At 40.9% G+C, this 19,972-nt stretch overlaps 1 protein-coding gene across 2 annotated transcripts in view; it reads right to left on the reverse strand.

Annotated features, from left to right (window-relative positions):
- Positions 1 to 4,596: 4,596 nt before the first annotated feature.
- The window catches only part of rab28 (RAB28, member RAS oncogene family), a 28,711-nt gene continuing 13,335 nt past the window's right edge, over positions 4,597 to 19,972 (reverse strand). The window contains exons 5-7 of one of the 2 annotated variants that reach the window (XM_034208162.1): positions 10,739 to 10,842; positions 10,565 to 10,642; positions 4,597 to 5,498 (exon numbers count right to left, since the gene is read on the reverse strand). In XM_034208162.1, the coding sequence (XP_034064053.1) occupies positions 5,406 to 5,498; positions 10,565 to 10,642; positions 10,739 to 10,842 (275 nt within the window). In that variant the 3' untranslated portion in view covers positions 4,597 to 5,405. Of the gene's footprint in view, positions 5,499 to 7,567; positions 7,664 to 10,564; positions 10,643 to 10,738; positions 10,843 to 19,972 lie in introns of those variants that run through there. The other variant, XM_034208163.1, reaches the window with a different exon arrangement.

Consider the following 19,972-nt stretch of genomic DNA (forward strand, 5'->3'; position numbering starts at 1 on the left):
ACACAACATGTCTGCCTGTGCCACGATATCTGAGATCAAACTTTAGCTCAGATTGTAGAAGTTTAAAAAACTTGTTTCTCGCTCGCATGAGGAGACATTTGACAGAACTAGCCTCAAAATAGATATATATTACAGATTACAAAAGATTGTAAAGAGCATCCTTCCAGTTTGTTTCTATTTTTAAAACACAAAATGCTTTCAATAACTCAACCAAAACCTGCAAAAAAAATAACCTTACTTTATTCAAATGACAATCAGAAGTAAACAAAAAGAGCAGAAAAAGTAACCAACCAATAGACAACTATTCAATAAATCAAAGTCATACAGGAAATAAAATAACGGGGGAAATAATAATAGAAAAAAAAGAGAAAAAGACGTCTGGATATGGGCAATCGTGGTTTGTATTAATTTCATTGAACATATAGGTCTTTATGAAACATCTTGGGGGAACTGCACTCTAAGAAATATGTTGAATTTAAGATAAGATAAAATAAGGCATGATAGACCTTTAGAGAGACCTTTTATTAAGTAAGCAAAAGACCTCTTGAAGCCACCTTTGAAGTAGGGCTGCTCAATCAATCGTATTTTAATCGCAATTACGATTTTGGCTTGCAACGATTATGAAAACAACATAACCGAAATAAAACTATTATTTTTTTTATTTTTTTTTATTTTACATTTTTTTTTTTGTATTGGTTTTTCAATTGAATTATACTTAAAGTTCAGGGTATTCAACTGTTAAAAACATACTACACGTTTTTTTTTTCAATAAATTGATGTTTTCAAAGTAAATGGATAATCGTTTTTAATAATCGTGATATCAATTATTGACCCAAATAATCGAGATTATGATTTTTGCCATAATCGAGCAGCCCTACTTTGAAGTGGAAAAGTTCTAATTATTTGAAAATCTTTAAATGGATTATTGCTCATCCATTAACTGGGAATGAAAGGTAATAGATTTTCTATATTTTAATGGATGATTATAATTTTTTAAACCTACGCTGGCTGATTTGTTTTGTCTTTTGTCATTGAAAGAATATCACCTGCCCTGTAGAGAGCCTCTTGTTTTGTTATTGCTCCCCCATTGCTTCGCTCCTGTCTGCATCTAAAATCTGTTACAAAAGCTTCTCAGTTTGAAGTATTATTCATTACAGCCCACTGAAAATACCATCCATCCGTGTGCCCTCTGACGAGAGAAAGACTTTACAGTTTTCTGTCCCCGTGCCTTTTTTTCAGAATCTCTGCTTTTACTGGCAGGTCTCCTCACCAGAGCAGCGGACTATAAATATGACCCCTCTGAATGCCCACATCCTCGCCCCTAAAATAAATCATGGGCCTTTCAGCGGGGGCAGACACACAGCCCCTAGCAGGACTGTCCTGTGTGTACACACGCTGCAAACGAGACTGTCGGATCACAATCTATCAACACACACACACACTTAGGGACACCCACAGACAGAGGTGGGAAGGAGTGGAGTACAAATATTTCGTTACTGTACTTAAGTATATTTTTCTGGTATCAGTACTTTACTCCACTACTTCTTTTTCTGATGACTTTTTACTTTTACTTCTTACATTATGAACACAAATACCTGTACTTTCTACTTCTTACATTTTCAAAACAGGCTGGTTACTTTAGTTTGAATGTGTGTTTGGTGGCGTGATCATTATTATTTAGATTCATTGCCTATTGATTTGAACCCGATCCGTGTATCCATCATTTCCTGCTCTTCTCTAAAGAAGAGGGACCAATGAAAACGTTGTCATGTTGCCGTTGTTCAGCATGGAAACATTCATTAGCTAACAAAGACATTATTGTTCTATTAATATAAAGGGAGGTCAGGTACTCTTTAAAACAGTTGGTAGTTATGGGTACTTTTTACTGAAGTACATTTCAAAGCCCATACTTCTTTACTTTTACTTGAGTAAAGAAGTTTAGTCAGTACTTCTACTTTTACCAGAGTATTTTTAAACACAAGTATCTGGACCTCTACTTGACTAAAGGATGTGTGTACTTTTGCCATCTCTGCCCACAGACAACTGAGGAGAGCGATCCGTTACAGTACCATGGGAGCGGAGGTTAGCTGGGATGCCAGCGCCCCCCCCTCGCCTGTCACTCCTCCCAGAGAATAGGAGCCAGTGTGGGGACCAGGGGGACTGGAGCTCATCAGAGGGGTTGACTCAGTCCTGGCTACTCCCTCGGCACTGTGGGTCTGGCACTCGGCACAGGTGGAAAACGGAAGAGGGTGAGTGGGTAATCATGAGGGTGTTGGCCCCGTTCTGCCCACACAAAAAAGCACAACCCACAACTATGGGCCCTCTTACCAGCCTGTCGTGTGTGGTTTCTTGAGACTGTCATCACAGGCGCTCAGCAAATGAGAAACACAGACGCGGAGGAAGAGGAAAGAGAAACACAGAAAAGCAGGATGTGTGCCCGCTGAATAAAGTCAACACAGGCTGGAAGCTGGGAGAAGAGGCAAAGAGCTTCACAGGGAGGAAGTGTTTGGGTTTCACGGTGGACCCAAACTTATTCTGAGATTACAAAGTAGCGAGCAAATGTAATGTGTCAGTGTGGTCGACTAAATATGAACAAATACTGTTTGTCTGTTTACTTCTGCATCTTCGCTGGTATGTGTACCCAAACGGAGAGTGAGCAAACACCCAAACCGACTAACACACAAACCGACTGGAGGAAACAGCTAGACAAATTCATTTGGACGCAAATCGGCCTTGACTTTTGTCAATCTGTCAAAAAAGCCTCACCCTTCCCAGGCATTATCCGTGATATTCTTTCCTTCCGTCTTTTGAGGAACGTCAGTGTGATGAGCGTCTAAGCTGGAAACGGGCTGCAGTTGTTTTCTTTGCAAAAACACCTGTCTAAACAGCAGCAAAGCCAAGGGCAAGTCTCGGCTGTCAGCGTCGTTGACAGCTCTTGACAAAAATTCAGCAGAGACAATTCCTAAGACGTCCACTCAAGCGAAACAATGCACATGTGCTGGAGTGACCCCAGCTGGGCTCTCTTCTTTAAGTCTCTGTGTTGTTTGTAGGAGCTCTGCAACACACATTTGAAAAACACCTGGAAGAAGGTCAAATGCAAGACATTCCCGGAAAGAAAGTCTTTGTTTTGTTTGTGTCCTTGGTTTCGAATGCACTTAATCCTTCTTAATAAAGCAGTGGCTTCAATGACATTGACTCAGCAAAAAGAAACAAAACTCTTACAGTTGTGTGACAGCAACAAAAGGCCAGACTATTTAGGTGATTAATTAATACAGTTTACAACCATTTATAAAGCCGTTTGTATCACCTGTCCAGAGTGGATTTAGGCGCTGTTTCAGAGAAGATTTACTGAACAAAGACCAGGTGGCTCATTAGCTACCAGAGACTTAGCTGGGTCTGTATAGAAGGGGATCTCTGGGGTGGTCAAGTTTCAGTCCTTATGCTTCAATTTCAACACATGGATCCTTAATCTGTAATGCCTTCATCAGCTATAGTCCAGTTCCCTTCACCTGCCGCTCACATGAGCACCTCCGGGCCTGTAGGAGTGGGTTTGTGTTAGCAGCGTGGAGTGAAAGATTGCATTGAAACCGAGGCTCCGATGTGGTAACAAGCTAAACAAAGGCTGAGTGATGAGAAGGCCTGCACACATTCATACTGTAGAGCTCGTATTTTAGTAAAACTACACTCAACTCACTTCATTTGCTAATTCAAGGTTTTTGCAGGGTTCAACAAATTACATTTTAATTCCACATAGAGTCATGTCAAGTTTATTTATATAGCACATTTTATCTGACAGCCATGTGCTTGAAAAAGACACAGAGATCATACATAAGACTAGTACTTTTTTAAGAGTAAGAATGAAAGTCTGAAAGAAAACTGGTTAGGAAGATGTGGCTGAGAATAATTTATTATTATTTCACATGTTTTTTCAGTACTTCCCAGCAGTATAGAACAATAATTCCCTGGTGATGAAACCTGAACTTGTATAAGTTGAAGACAATGGATGGATTCAAAAGGATTGTTTTCTTTAGGTTTATTTAAGTTCTTGCTTGAATCAAAACGTACCTATTATGAGACAATGAGGTTCCTAGAAGTGGTGGAATATAACTAAGAAGCTCAAGTACATTTGAGGAACTTTACTTGAGTATTTTAATTTCTGCTTTGTAGATACTATTACTTCCATACATCTCACACGATCATTTTCCTGCAGGATTTAGCTGAAAACAGTTACATAGTTCTACTTACAAAATACTTTTAATCGCAGTTCAGTATTTTTTCCCAGTGAAGTGACTTAGGTAAAGGATCTTTTTCCACAACTTGTTGTTCATTTCTGTGGCTAGCGGTCATTAAAATCTTTGCAGAAGGTCAGACTCCTTAAGAAGGATTCAACTGAACCCTGCACACATATACTTTTTATCTACAAGCTCTATAACGTCCCTGTCCAACAGACATCAATTGAATGAAGAAAAAAAAAAAATCACTGCTAATGGCAGGCAAAATAAATATCAGATGTTTTATTATTTATAAGAATAGCTTACTCTAAAAACAATATCACATCACAAATCATGTACCAACAAATTCACTGCAAAAACCTTGTTCTTGTTTTCCATGTAGCATTTTTATTTAGAAACACAACTGTGTCACTGTTTAAGGTAAACTAAACATTTACTTAAAACTGTACATTCTTAATTTTTTTTTTAAAGCGTACATTTTGTTTACATGATGAGAATTTACAGGATGATCACGTCTCATCAATGAAAGCAGCTTTACTTGTACAAATACATATTTGACACATATGGCGGATATTTCTGTAGGTGGACAACACATTAAATCATGCCAACATGTACTAGCATGTAGAAACTACTTTCACTTGTCAAACGCACAATTTCCCAACTGTCTACAACAATACACATACTGCCTAACAGGCTAATGAAATGTGGTCAAAATGGAGATCCTATGAAGCTTTTCATGCGTCATAATAACCATTTTAAATGCAAACTTCTGTTCTATAACGGACAGCTGAATAAGGCTATGCAGAGACTTCTAATGAGATGTGGTACGTTTCAGCTCAGCTTGACACCTGGGTTCTACAGGCTTCATACTAACACATAATCAAGTCTTATTTTTATATTTATTTAAGGTGAATCATAGAAATTAAATCATAGCTGCGCATAAACTTGAAAAAAAGAGGTCCCGTTTCCTTTTTGGTGAACCACCCAAGAAATCGTTCCTGCTAAATATCCGAACTGGAGGCCAAGGTCTTGAAAACCACACAGTCTGTTCTTTTTCTCACCCGTACAACTGACACACAGGAAAACAGAGAACACACTCTGAACACATTTCAGAGGAATACTGACTGAAGGCAAATTTTAAGTGTGACTTTGTGTGTGTGACTGCTGGAGGCGTCACTGCAACACACACATGGAGCTGCGGGGGGGGTTGACTGTCCTGGCAACGGTGTCCTGACTGTAGTTCACGATGTCCGCCTTCACCACGCGCTGGAGAGACACAGAGACAGATGTAGAATCAAAAGGATGCCACAAAAACACAAATAAAGAGTCAAATAATCACAGTGTTAAATCTCACACATGTTTACAGGGACAGTTCAACTCAAAAACCATTAACCTTGAGTGTTATTTATCAATCTACATTGTTTTGGGGGGAGTTACCGAGAGTTACCAAGTGTTTGGCGCTTTCACACTGGAGTACTTTTCCCAGTATAGTTCCGATAGTTCTTGGAATTTTGCGTTCACACCAAAAAAAATCCAGAACTAGAACTTAGTTCATGAGAACCTTTTCACCCCTTTTTAGTCCCTGCTAGAGAGCAGGTACTTTCCTGGGAGAAAAAGGTTCCCATTTCTGATTGGCTGGGCGAATTGCAAACCACGCCCCGTAAAACTCGGAAAAGTTTTGTGAAGCCGCCATTGTATTTGCTGGCATTAGCATTAGCATTAGCATTATTAGCATTAGCATTAGCCCAGCGCACCAACGGAGAGAGACTAACTTATGGCAACACAAAAAAAAACATGGGAGCGGTGGAGATGATGAGGAGGTGTCGGTGTAGAAGCTGCTGGGAGTCCCAGCAGCTTCTACTGAAGCCAGTCCCCAACTCCGGGGACTTCGGGTGGCAGTATACGCCGTGAAGTTGTTTGCGGCCTGCCAGTAAACCCAAAGCAGAAGAAGAAGAAGTTACGTCAGCGGTGTCACTACCCGATCTGCAGCTCTGCCCGATCTGCAGTGCGCATGTGCAAGATGGTCCGCCATATTGGACAACTCCGGACGGCAACCCAAGTAGGACACTTGACAGCTATCATGCTGAATAAATATTTACTGTGAATGTATGGAAAAATGTATGGCAACAGAAGTTAAATCCATTTCTCACTTATTCTGACAATTTACTTAACCCCAAATAAAAGAACCCAATAAAAAGAGTTGTTAAATAATAGTGAAGTCACGTTGTAATAACAATAACTCATCTCTCTCGAGTTTTCTTTTTGAGCTTGGCCAAAAGCCACTGTGTCAAGTGTCCTACTTGGGTTGCCGTCCGGAGTTGTCCAATATGGCGGACCATCTCGCACATGCGCACTGCAGATCGGGCAGAGCTGCAGATCGGGTAGTGACAAGCGGCTTCATTTGCCTAATCCTCCCTCTGGGACTTATTCAGGTACGGCAAAGTACTTGGTGTGAAAGCGCCTATAGAGACTTTACCTTTTTTCCAGTATAATTGAACTAGATGATGTAGTGTCTTTTTCCAGGAACAAAGACCCGGTTACTAAAGATAATCCACAGACCTTGTTGTGAGCACTTTAATGTGTGTGAAATGTTTTCTTTCTACCGAACCACACCCACGAGCACTATTAAGAAAATAGTACCATCTTGCTCCATTATATCTGAGAGAAGGCAGACATCTCGTACACTTGGTAATTCACACCAGGACAGTCTAAATTGCTGAAAAGCACTACAGGGAAAAGGATTAGATTTGCTGTTTATTACAGTGAGATAAAACCGGAAATTAAAAAGAAAATGTTATATTAATAAAGAAATGATTAAGAAATAGACAGATGGGAAACAAGACTTCCTTTACTTACGGGCTAAGGGTAATATGAGGAGAGTGAATTCCACTTGTGCGTCTATATCATGGATTTATAATAAGAACGGTCTGTATACGATTAATATGATCTAGTGGCCTTTGGCTGAAGCTTCAGACAAAAGAGAGTGGCATCTGTATTCCCATGTGACTAAAGGAAATAAATAAACCGCCCAAAACATTAAAATATGATTGTTTTGGTGTATATATATATATATATATATATATATATATATAGAGGGATCAACATCCACAGATATAACTGTGATTCATAAGACAGTTTAGCAATATACTTCCACAGTTAGGACAATGCAGGAGGTGTAATTATGGGGTGTCTCTTCTTATTTTAAAGCTCTAATCTAAACCACAGGAACAAAATACATCTATGTGGTAATTACTACAACGCAACTGTTCTCTGTTTCTAGCTCTAACAAAGGTCTGATGAAATATATCTGTGTGACTGTGGAGACATACTTCCAACTATTGAACAGAACATATTTTGCTTTGCTGGCTGTTCTCTTGTGTAATTGGGCCTTCATCCTGTGGGTACGCCACCAGCTCAGCCTTCACAATCATCTGAGCAGTTCAACACGCAGAGCGGTGGAGGGATGGAGGAAAGCAAAATGACAAGGACAAAGACATGAGAGACGATGATGACAGTGGGATAATGCAGACCAGAGCCAAGAGGGGGAGGACAATGAACAGGAGACGATGAGGGAAGGGTCATGGATTGAGAAAAAGTGAAAAAGAAATGGGAGAAACAGACAAAAAAGTGAAGCATAACATTAATGTGCACCAATAGAAAGTGAAGACAAGAATATTAAGACATATCTTCCATCTAATATCTAACAGAACATCTAACTTAAATTTGTCTATTTATCTACTGCCCATTTTCCAATCTTTTAATAGGATAATTGATTTGGCAAAGATAAAGGGAAAGTTATGCATTGTCTATATCCTGGATCATTAAAACAGTGGACTAGGGAAGTCTAAAGTGATCTAATGTAATGCTATATGTCTCTGGATGCTTAAGCCACTTCATACCTTTCTTATGACCAATGTGCAGTGAGTTGAACTATTTTATAAATATATTTACACCTAGCAAAGCATTTTGAAGCTATATGTGGCAGCAGTTGAATGTGAGGCAGGCTGCATGACCGTTAAGAGCAGAGCACACGGCTGAACGCAGGCCCTGGTTGGCTGTCTGATTAACGAGCTGCCGAAGCCTGGTGTCGGAGCCTTGAGTGATCCCGGCCTCGCTATCTGATCCACCGACAGAGGAGCATGACGGAGGGGCTGCTCGGCAGATACAATACTGTCGGGGTGCTGACCCTCGTGTTCAGCTCTCTGAAGCTGACAGCTGATAATGAGGCTTCGCTCGCCCCACAGCTACACCAAGAGCCTCAGATCTATATTTCCGAACGTCTTCAACTTTTAGGAATGTATTGTGTATGGACTGGAGAGTGCTTTTTTAGATGGAAAATGTACCAAACATGAACTGAAAGAAATGGATATATTTCTCTATTAGTCAATAAACAAAATTGGGGTCTGCAACTTAAACTAATATTTCTGCTTTTCTCTGTTTTCAATTTTAAACGTGTTTTGGACTGATGCTCAGACGTAACCTTGGCTTTTGAAGAATGTCTTGTTATTCAGTCCAAAAGCCTGAGATATTCAGTTTAATATCATATCAAATGTAGAAAAGCAGGGAATCATCATATTTGAGAGGCTAAGAAACTGAAATAATGCTAAATCAATTATTTAAATAGTTGCCGGTTCTTTTTCTGCTGACGGAATAATCAAAGCAGGTCAAAAAGCAATAAGGTCTCAGAACATGAAAATGAAATGCCGTCTTGATTTTGATCATATGTTTTTTAGAGTCCATTAGTCACCTGGGCTGGCTGCTAAAAAGTACACGTAGTATGACCATGCATCAGAAGTTGATACATATCATTTTGGAACTAAAATCACTTCACAATGTTGACTTTTTTACGTTTCTGTCAACTAGCCTTTTTTCCGCGAAGACCAACGATTAGCCTGGATTAAAGCACTTTGCTTTATTGACAGAGCTATCAGGGAGGGGAGGAAGAAGAAAGTAGACGGACAGCTCCATTAGTCGACAGTCATTTTCAGTTAGTCAGCGGCCGTGTTGGTGATGGGAGAGGGGCTTGAGAATTTGGCCAGTGTTTCCCTTACATGCTCTCCCTTCTCTGGGGGTCCTGACCTCTCTGTAGCCCCCAGGCTCATCAACCACTGCCCAGCCAGTGTGGCTCCAAGCGGTCATATCAGAGCCAGGATTAATGCTTCTGGGGGAGGTGACCTTGTAAATCCTACAGCTGCCACCACTGGGCACCTTGGTCTGGATGGCAAGCTGAGACCCCGTTTCAGCCCAAAACGGTGGGAGATAAACCAAATAAATCAGACAGCCAATCCTAACTTCCTCACCCCTACGACGGACTACCTTTAACCTCTGACTTCACGCGTTAATGTGGTCAATGTGGGTCTATTTGCAGATGGCCAGTGTCAGTGGCAGGTAGACTATCACAGGAGGCAGACGTAACAAACTCGTGTTTACACAACAAAAGGTCCTTTACAGTGTGTGGCGACCTCCACTGACCTAACACACTCACTGTGACCTCCCTTAACTTCAGGGAGCACTGCATGTAATATTAGAGAGAGAGAGAGAGGAAGCGGTAAATATCACCAGATACTTTCATTCTTTTACGAATCAGTTTTACATTTGAGAACATTTACCAACTTTTCTGTAGGAGAAATGTGTCCCTAAAACCAACTTACGCAGTTTTCACAAATGTTCTGACATTTATAAATTATTTTCTGTAATATAGAATTTAGATTACAGTAATATTTGTTAAATTATAATATTCTCTAAGAATTGTATTAAATATTTTACACAGCATTGTGGTCTAATAGAAGAAATACACTTTCATTGACTCTCAAACACTTAAAGAGTAATGGCATCCCATGCATCTATTTTATGTTATTTCTTAACCACTATTAGCGCTACTAAATATGACGTGTCACATTCACTCCCTGCATTAGTTCATCCATTTTAGAGATATCTAAGTTTAATTATTTTCGAAGGTCGGTTTTAAAACCTTCATCAGGCTTGTATCCTGGCATTCTTGACTTAATTACCTCGTGTTTTCTTATTAATTAGTGCACACACTGCACTTTAGTTGTGAATAACCTGCTTAATTTACAAGGACAATGGGATTGATCATTATAAGGACACTGGTACAAACAAATCTACTGTTTAAGAACTTAATCTGACATATTTCTTAGGACCTTCTCAAGTAACTTAGCAACATATTGAATGAAGCACTTTGAACAGTGGCTGGTTCCAAACAAAGTGTCCATTTCTATCTTGTTCGGAACAAATACACAATTTAAAGTATGAACGCTGCATGGAGCTTTTGGTGACATTTGAGGAGTGACCTTGATGCCATAATGGCTCACCTGGGACTGCTCAATTTCTGCTTTGTTTAGCTTTACACCAAGAATCTCAGCAGCCACTCTCTGGAAACAAAGGAACACCTAGCAGGAGAGATAACAAAAAAATAGGACACGTTAGGTGTAATCAAAGTCACTCTGTACTTTAAATAGTGACTTATTGAATCAGCTGGTACTTACTGAATCCCCTGTCTTGGCGGATACGAACTGACTGATGAGGCTGTTCTCTTGGCAGAAACGCTGGTGTTTGTCAGCCTTCACGGTCCTCATGTGCTCCAGGTCGACTGTGGACGAAACACAGCGTGACACGTGAGAAAACGTACAAGATAGACAGATTTATGCGGTGGTTATACAGCACTCTTGCGGGGTTAACTGTCACGTATCTGAACATAAACAAAAAAGATAACTGTTTACACTTGAGTTAAGATGGAAGGGGATCTGCCTAGTGTTAAAGAATAAGCATGTATAACAAAGCATAATTCAATTGTTATGTTGCTTTCAAACCCGGCTGCTAGTTTAATATTTGTATTATGGAGGAGGTCATTTCAGGGAGTTTGAGAGTGGAAATGATCGTCTCTGTAGCCTTGAGCGTCCATTACCAAAAGCTGGATGTGACACATTCCTCGGTGTAAGCTTCGTACAGTTGAACCCCGAAGCCATGAACCTCTATTTGACCCGAAACAGACAAACCAGCCCAGCTGTGGAGAAATGCTTAAGACACAATACGTTGATGACCAAAGTCTTCAGGCTACTCTCACAGTGAGAGCGTGGATGGAGAAATCAGACTGACTTATGGGTGCGTCTGCCTTTAAGGTTGGCAAACAGGCCCTAGAACTGGGACTGTCACCTTCATGCTGATTTACTGTGAGCTCACAATGACACGCCTTCCTCTTTAGCCATTGTGATGTGCATTTGACTCCTGTGCAGTGATACCGGGCACTTTGCTTCTCTCCTTCCTCACTATGGGGTCATGCTGGGGTCGATGAGGAAGGTCACCTGGGGGTCTTGCAGCTGAAAGCAGTAGCTTGGCTCTTTATTTCTGGCTTTGTGCGGAAAGGCTGCCACGCCCGGTATCTGGTGTGTACGTGTCTATGGTAGCTGGAGGAGGTCAGGCTACTGTACGGTGTAGCGTTTCTCTCGTCCCCCCCGAGTTTTATTCTTTGTGTGAGGTTTCATTGAAGTTGTCAAAGATTTACGCCGTTCTCATGCCGCTGTGTGTGTGGGCGTGCGTGCGTGCGTGCGTGCGGGCGGGCGTGCGTGCGTGCGTGCGGGCGTGCGTGCGTGCGTGCGGGCGTGCGTGCGGGCGGGATATAACCAGAAGCAGAGCAAGAGAGAGACAGATACATACAATTGTAAACAGTGAACTAATCCTGAGTTATTAATAACTCAGTAAGTCATATGACCCAGAAAAGTTAAAGGCCAATCCACAACGACCACAAAAAATACATTTGGAAAGAATCATTTTAGACTCAAACGAATATTACCATCATCATGTCGTCATAAGTGACATATAAACACAAACCTTTCTGGGCAGGGTTAGACACTTTTACCACTACTCAGTGTCCAGGGCAGACTGTCATGTCTCGGCCTGTACATAAACAGAGCTGTCTCATAGGCGTCAGCAGGTTATTAATTCCAGTCATTAACAGTGGAGGTACCCAGCATGCTACTAGAAGTAAACACTGCTAATCCTTTGGATCCTGCACACTTGGGAAAGGTTATCAATCATGTGTGACAGTCAGATTAGCCAACATTAACATGGTGGCTCAGGGGCTGAGGAAGGCACGTTACTGTTAGTCAAAAAGGTGTAGTGAGGTTTCTGATTCCTGCCTGTGGGAATGTGCGCCAAGGGGAGGGGAAATGAAGAAGTAGGCAAGAAAAAAGGAATAACTTCAACAGAACTAGAAGAGGCCTTATTTCTTAAGTACATCGCAGGTGGAAAACCCTTAGAAGTTAATAATATCAATGTAATTTGTATAGCATTTGAAGCATTAATGATTTTTAGGTGTTGCAATGTAGTCGCTAAAAGGCATTTGACATTGAGGTCAGTGTCAATTGAAGTGTAAACTATGAGTGCATTTTAGTTTCAGTTCAATAAGTTCAGTTAAAGTTGCAGCAAAGATAGTTTAAGTGTGTGCTGTGTAAATAATTGTCATTTGTTATGTAAGCAGTGACATCAGCGGGGATATGAGTTGAAGTATTCAAACTGTTAGTTGAAAAGTAAGAAATGAAGTGTGAGCTGATGTGTAGCAGCTGCAGATTTGAGTCTCTGGGCATGTTGTCATTGAATTGTAGATGTTCAGATTTCTATTTTAAGAACTCAGGGAAAATGTCAAGATCAGATGATACAGAGAAAGCCAGAGAAAAATCTACAAAATGTCCCCGATATGCATAAAATGACAGACCTATTTTTGTTTTTTGTTGAGTCCATGATTTGTGAACAACTACTCCTTTCATGTTCTCACACAAAAGATTGTTCAGCATGTGGTCTTTGTAAACTGAAGACTAATCCCACAGTTTTAGTCTTTTGCTCAATTTTTCTCCCTAATGTACCCATTTCTACTTATCAGGTCAAGACAATCTTCCTCCGATGATCTGGTTTCCCTCTGTTTCTGTCAAACTGTACATCAGCTTAACAACCCCGAGGAAGTGACTGCAAACACGAAATAAACTGTTTAGTCCTCCGAGCACATAGAGATAGTGGAGAGGATCATCACTCGCCAAGAGCGATGGCCCTCCCTCGCTCTGGTCACCGTTGGTGTTTATTTAAAAGGTCTGCCTGTCATTGCGGTGAATTACAAGACAACAGTTGGAGATTAATATCTGGCGGACAAATTGGGCTTTTACCGTAAATATCTGATTTGTTATTGTGGTGATCCATTACAGAGAAGGAAACACAACCAAATGAGAGCAAACTATGAAGGCTCCTCTCCACATGTTAGTGTCTGTGGCGATGTCAGCTGAGCTCCTTCATGGAAAGACTCTGCTCAGTGGCAGACCTGATTATCCTGACAGCACACAGACTTGGAGTCACTAAAAACTTGGAATTAGTAATAAGGTTTTATTTTTGGTTTGATGGATCTGGCCAGAAAATGCTCTCAAACCAACGCTGTTGCGATATCACCTTCCCTTAAATAATAGAAACATCTGCCAAAACTGACTTTAAAATAACTGAAGAGGCATTGTTACTTAAGCTTAGTCCTCTGGTATTTGGAAAACAAACCTTGTCAAGAGATATCTGCCAAAAATCTTTGAATATTGTACAACGTCTATAAATAATGTCTTATTCCTTTCCCAGTAAGTCATGAAAGCCAAACTTCAACCCAGTGAATAACATGAATCCCTCGTGAAAAAGATGCCTACCTATTGTAACGAAAAAGGTTGGTAAAGCAGCTGTTATTACTAAAAGCCTTTTGAAACACTCCCGACCTGTATCATTAATTTAGCTAAACTGCCACTGTGGCAGCAGGTGATAATTGCTGGATAATGCTAATATAGGCCACCTTAACTTAATGTTATTGTTTTTTTAAATACAACTTTTAATTTGAAGATCTGAGATATTTCTTCTTACAAAACATCCACACTCTTGCTTTAAATGTGAAAATTCACACCAGAACCAAAGTCAACTGGCACAAACTTTGCACACATACATTTCCAGACACTCTATTGTTATTCTCATTGACACATTAAGAGGGCCAAATGTGGACGATGTGAGAATTCAGAAATGACTATTTCTTTTACAGTTCACCAACACATGTTGCCAAGGCAAAACAATACGCTAATAGCTCTACGTTGGCCAACCAGCCTGGAAACCCAACACCGCACTGTGTGATCCTCAGTGGGCTTTTTAAAACCATGCTGTGATAACAGAGACACCTACTTACTGTTCTGCCGAGTCGGCTGCTGGGGACCAATTGAAGCAGTTTACCCAGCGCGCAACAGCCAGAGAATAAGCTTGACATAACACAGTTAATTGCCGGCAGCCTCGTTTTAAACTAAACAGCAGTGGGTGCAGTGGGGAGTTTGAGGGCTGAGGGTGGAATGTGTGAACTACATGTGTGTCTATGTGTCTGTGTGTCTGTGTGTGGTGGGTGTGTGTGTTGTCAGAAACGTGGGGCTCTGAGGGGTCATATCACATTAAATGAAAGTTACAGGGTTGAGCCTAATCAACCCCAGGGGAGAACCTATCACTTCCAACATTACCTCACACTATGTCTTTAAGACCCTGTTAAGAGGGTTTGCCTCAGTTTCCCCTCAATGACGACCATGAAACAATTCAGACTGTTTGGTGAGGACAAGGATTATCAAACCATGTCCAACCCATAATGAATTGACTTACAACTGTCTTAACAAATGTTTTCACTTGGCAAGTATCAATACATTTTTCTGCAACAGTAATACAGTAGTCTACAAATTCAATTCAAATTGAGGAGTTTGATATCTCTGACTTATGACTACTCTATGCTGATTTTAGTCTTCGTACTGTAAATGCATTGTGCTCTGTTTTATGCTTTCTTGGTCAACTCTGTCTTGCAAAAGAAACCAAGTGGGAAATGATTCATTATTAGACTTTCACAATCTATCATAATTTGATATTAAACTGCAGGAGGCTGAAAAAGCAGCTGAAACATTTTCCCTCCATATGTTATAGTTTCACTGGTTAGTTGAATTGCATGTGACATTTTATTTACTTTTAAATGTTCTGGTACAAGATACGGGGAAACCTTTACTACCTTAAAAGTCAGTAGAAATTATAATGAATCATTCTTGGTGATGTCTGATTGAATAAGACATTGATTTAACTTTCACAACACCAGTGGCTAATAAAAAAAACGACTAGTAGAATTTATATGAAGCATTTAAATGATTGGGTCCAACTGGTTTACATGACTTGGTGAGAGCTCATAAAAAGTATTTTGAAATATGAAGGGCGGGATAGGTCGGTACGGGTCTTATAAATATGGACACCATAATTGTGTAAACAATATTAATTATCCTCCTTCAAAAAAGTGCTGGCTACAGTATTATACAGAATCGTCCCAGAAATAGTTTTGCATTAGATCTGAACAGTGTGCATTTTGTTTACAGTAGTTGATTTTCAGAGGGAATGGAACATCTAAATTGAAAATCATTTTTATGTAACTGTTATATATAACTGTAAGTCTTAATTATTTTTGTATTCAATAATAATTTCTGCATTAGTACAATTGCATAATATGTCATCAATGTGTGGCCCATTCTATACTGACTTTGGACATTGTATAACTAGATGTGTGTGAATATAACTTGTGGTGGAATAATTAGGGATAATTATCAGTGTATTAGAACTTGAAGGAGTGCTAATAATATTATCATGACTTTTTCTGAGTGAGGACAGACAGATGAAGTGCTGTTAGTAGCTCGGTGTTGTGGAGGTGAGCGGGGCCCGTACAGGAGCCCTGTGGGACTCCAGACAGAGACAGAGCACTCTTTGTGCCGCGGTGCCCCTGCCCCGGTGGCCTGAAACGGGCCGGGACCGTCGGGGGACTCGCTTTCCACTAGGTCAGAAGTGTTCTGTCGACAGCTCATTGATCACAGCTCATCTTGTCATTTGATCGCTCTTCATGAAACGATGTGCAGACACACACACACACACGCATTCACACTTTTAAACATAATCAGATACTCCGCGGCGGCTTGTAAAACAATGTGCTCTTCCTCTCCGGTCAGGGAATGTAAAACAGAGAGAGTGTCCCGCGGTAGCTCTGCAGAGAGCTGGAGTACCGGCCTGTCACTGCTTCAGTAAAACATGGCCTCGCAGCCTGGGTTAACGGGCTCCCAGGACTCATGAAAAGTGAACAAAAGGCCCAACTCTGAGCCGACCGCACAAGACGCTGCCCTTGGTTTCACTGGCCATGTCCTCCGAGCTCTCCTGTTGCTGTTAAACTAAGTGGACTTTTATGGCCGAACTGTAATACATGCCTCTGTGAGCCGGCAGCGTAACTATGAGCTATAATAATTATACGGAGCACATAGGAGCCTTCGTAATCGTATGCATCGCATCACTATAGGTCTATTCATAATTATAAAGTCTTCCTACGAGCAATGATGCATTGGACCGGCCTGCATATTTAACATCAAGCCGCAGCAGTGAACTGTAACATGGGGAGTGAGTTCTGCTCATGACTGCCTGAGCAAACAAGTTAAAAACCTGAAGCAGGAGAAGTATGCAAAGACAGTGATGTAATAGTTCACACCACAAACAAGTAGATTCAGCTAAAAAGGAGAGAAAAAATATGTTGATATTTCCCACATATTTAAAATAAATGCCTGTGGATCCAGATCAATCAGTTATTTACCCAACCCCTTGTCAGCAAGGCCCCTTCCCGGAATTCCTCCATATCAATGTTGTGAAGCAGAGAAATAAAGTGAAGCCTGAGCGTGATGAGGGTTCCAGGCTGCACTCAGGTCAGGTGGCTAAGCTGTGCTGTGAAACTCAAATGGCCCATGACTTGCCACACAAGAAGGTATGTGAAGACTGATCATCTACTGCATGTGGAACAATATTTGCTTTATGGATGGCTAAAATGAATGAGGACTTTCCATGTTTCGACAGGCCAGAGAGTTAAGAGAGATGAGTGTATGGACCAAAGCTGGGTCAGCTGTTGATACAATTAAATCTTAGCATTTAATATGGTACCAGATTGTGATTGTTGCATTGCTCTGTTTTTAAAGACCTCCTATCAGCCACCGAGCGGGTCTTAAACAAACCCTAGAAAGTATTTCTTGATCACTGCTGGACACATGACATCGTCTGCAGCTGTGATTTGACACTGAGTTGTGAACTAAAGGGTAATTCAGCTGTAACTCTCCATTCATCCCTCCCTATCCTTTTAACCTGAATTTCTATTTCCCATCTTTTCCAGACTTGCAGAGAGATAGCAGGCTACAGTTAGTGCGGTTACTGAGACAATTCGATACGCATGTCTGTTCTGACCCTTTACCTTTAACAAAATGTGAAGAGACAGGAAACACTGGATTTGGTGTAAACTGTAAACATTCCAGATCTTTACCGAACCATTCAAGACATGCCTAGGTCTTTATATTGTATATATAATGTTTTACAGTTTTAAACCTGTGGTCGCGCTACCCACAGTTCAAAACAGACACTGCTGACGTGTTCATCCCCTCTATCTTGGGAGGGTGCCGGGGTAAGAGTACTGGGCTTTTGTCCCACCACATGTCTATTGTGGCTAAACCTTTCCCTTGGGGGCAATTAGGACCTTTTAGTTTGTTGTAAGAGGACCTAAGTACGAGTGGGTTGAGCCAGGAAAAACATTTTTGAGCTAAACCAAAAACAGAAGCGCATTGAGCTCCTCTGCGCTCCTGGACTTCTGAGCATCTCTCTATTAAGAAATGTGCAGGCCTGCACTGAACAGACAGGAACTGTGGCAGCTTTACGGGGGCAGGGAGGTGACGGGGGTGAGAGAGCTGGGGAGGGGGGGGGGGGGGGCTTCAACCGAGGCCTTGCCAAGATGGCAAACAACTCAAGACCAACAATGTTGGTGGCAAGGACATGTTCCACAAAAAAACCAAGAGTAAGGGGAGATTCATGTTTCGTCTTAACTTTCACATGGCTGAATGGAAACTGGGGAGAGTGAAGTGCGAGGGGTAAAAGGTATGCAGTGAGATCTGCCGTAGCGTGCAGAAAGCAAACACGCATGTTGTTTAACACAACAGAGAGTCTGAGCCAATGAAAAGACATTACTGTAAGCAAAGGCAGCTACAGCAGAAGTGTTAGTCTACACATGTGAGAGATAAGAGCTAAGGGTAGGCCTAAGTATGTGATTGAAAGAGTTCATGTTTGCACAGGGATGTAAATGAGTGTGCATGTTTGAGAGATGGCGCAAGATATGGACTTAGAGGAGGAAGAAAGGGCAAAAAGGAATAGAGCAGAAGAGAAAGGCAGGTAAGACGTAATTAAGTTTCCATGTTCTCTTCATGCGGGGACCTTATCTTCCTGCAGAGGGGAACGTTTCCCATGGCAGGCCTGAGTGGATCAGCAGTGAACAGTGTTAGAACCTCTGAGCAAAAAGCCATGAGTGATGAGGAGGGGTTAAGAGAACTGAACCCATTTAAGTCACCCAAATAAGGGCTGTACAAGTCCATGATGGATGCTCTGGAGTTCCTGAGGGAGAGAGCGCTAGCAATGGGAAGGGTGATGGGTGAGGAGCGAGCAGGGGTCCTGCGATCCCCACTTAATAAAAACAAATTGGTTTGATAAACGACACAGGCTTAATGTCTAAAAATGAAATGTGTGCACTGATTTTCAAACTGTAATATAAGCCATTTTAAAAGGCTGACATGATATCACTGGTATGAGCTACGCTGAACATTACAGACAAACAGCTCTGTTGACTTTTCTATACTTTCTATATTCGTTCAAGGGTTGATTCTTGCTGTATGTTGTCTTTGTTAGTAAGTGCGTTGCGTTTGTATGAATTGTTCGAGCTTATGGCTTGGTTGGTTACATAGTTTTTTATAATGTACTTTGTAACCACCCGTGTTAAAAAAGTTGCAATGATAATAGTTTTTACTAAATTGTTTACAGAAAGATGCAAAATATGAATTAGGACTGCTAACAATACACCATGTTGTTTTCATATCAGACAATCTCTGGTCTTAAAGGCAAACAGTCACAGGCCGAATGCAGCTGTTGTTAAGCAAAGAGCAACAGAATCTATCGTTTGGAGCCCATTCAAAACTTACAGCACTTATAAGTTGACTAAAAATGAAACATTGGAGTAGATGACTTCCATTTTAAAAGGCTGACATGATATCACTGGTATGAGCTACACTGAACATTACAGACAAACATCTTAAAACCCACTTTTCTATATTAATATTGTATTCGTTCAAGGGTTGATTGTTGCTGTATGCTGTCTTTGTTAGTAAGTGCGTTGCGTTTTTCTCTTGTTCGAGCTTATGGCTTGGTTACATCGTTTTTTACTTAATTAATTGTAATGCACTTTGTAACCTGTGTTTAAAAAGTTGCAATAATAATAGTTTTGACTGTGTTGTTGGTCTAACAGTGCACCGTGTTCTTATATCAGACAATCTTTGGTCTCAAAGGCAAACAGTCACAGGCCGAATCCAGCTGTTGTTAAGCAAAGAGCAACAGAATTTATCGTTTGGAGCCCATTCAAATCTTACAGCACTTATAAGTCGACTAAAAATGAAACATTGGAGTAGATGACTTCCCTACAGGCCAACATATCTCTTGAGAAGATCCTGTGTACCATACAGTGTTACACTGCGCTGTAATAAACAGTTATAGTATGTTTAGACAGACCAAGAGCTTAGCATTCTACCATTACTCGTGCGTTCCCAGAAACTGTGTCGCTCTACCTAAGTGTATGCCCCTCTGTGAGTGTC

The sequence above is a fragment of the Gymnodraco acuticeps genome, unplaced genomic scaffold (assembly GCF_902827175.1).
Source record: "Gymnodraco acuticeps unplaced genomic scaffold, fGymAcu1.1, whole genome shotgun sequence".
Lineage (NCBI taxonomy): Eukaryota > Metazoa > Chordata > Actinopteri > Perciformes > Bathydraconidae > Gymnodraco > Gymnodraco acuticeps.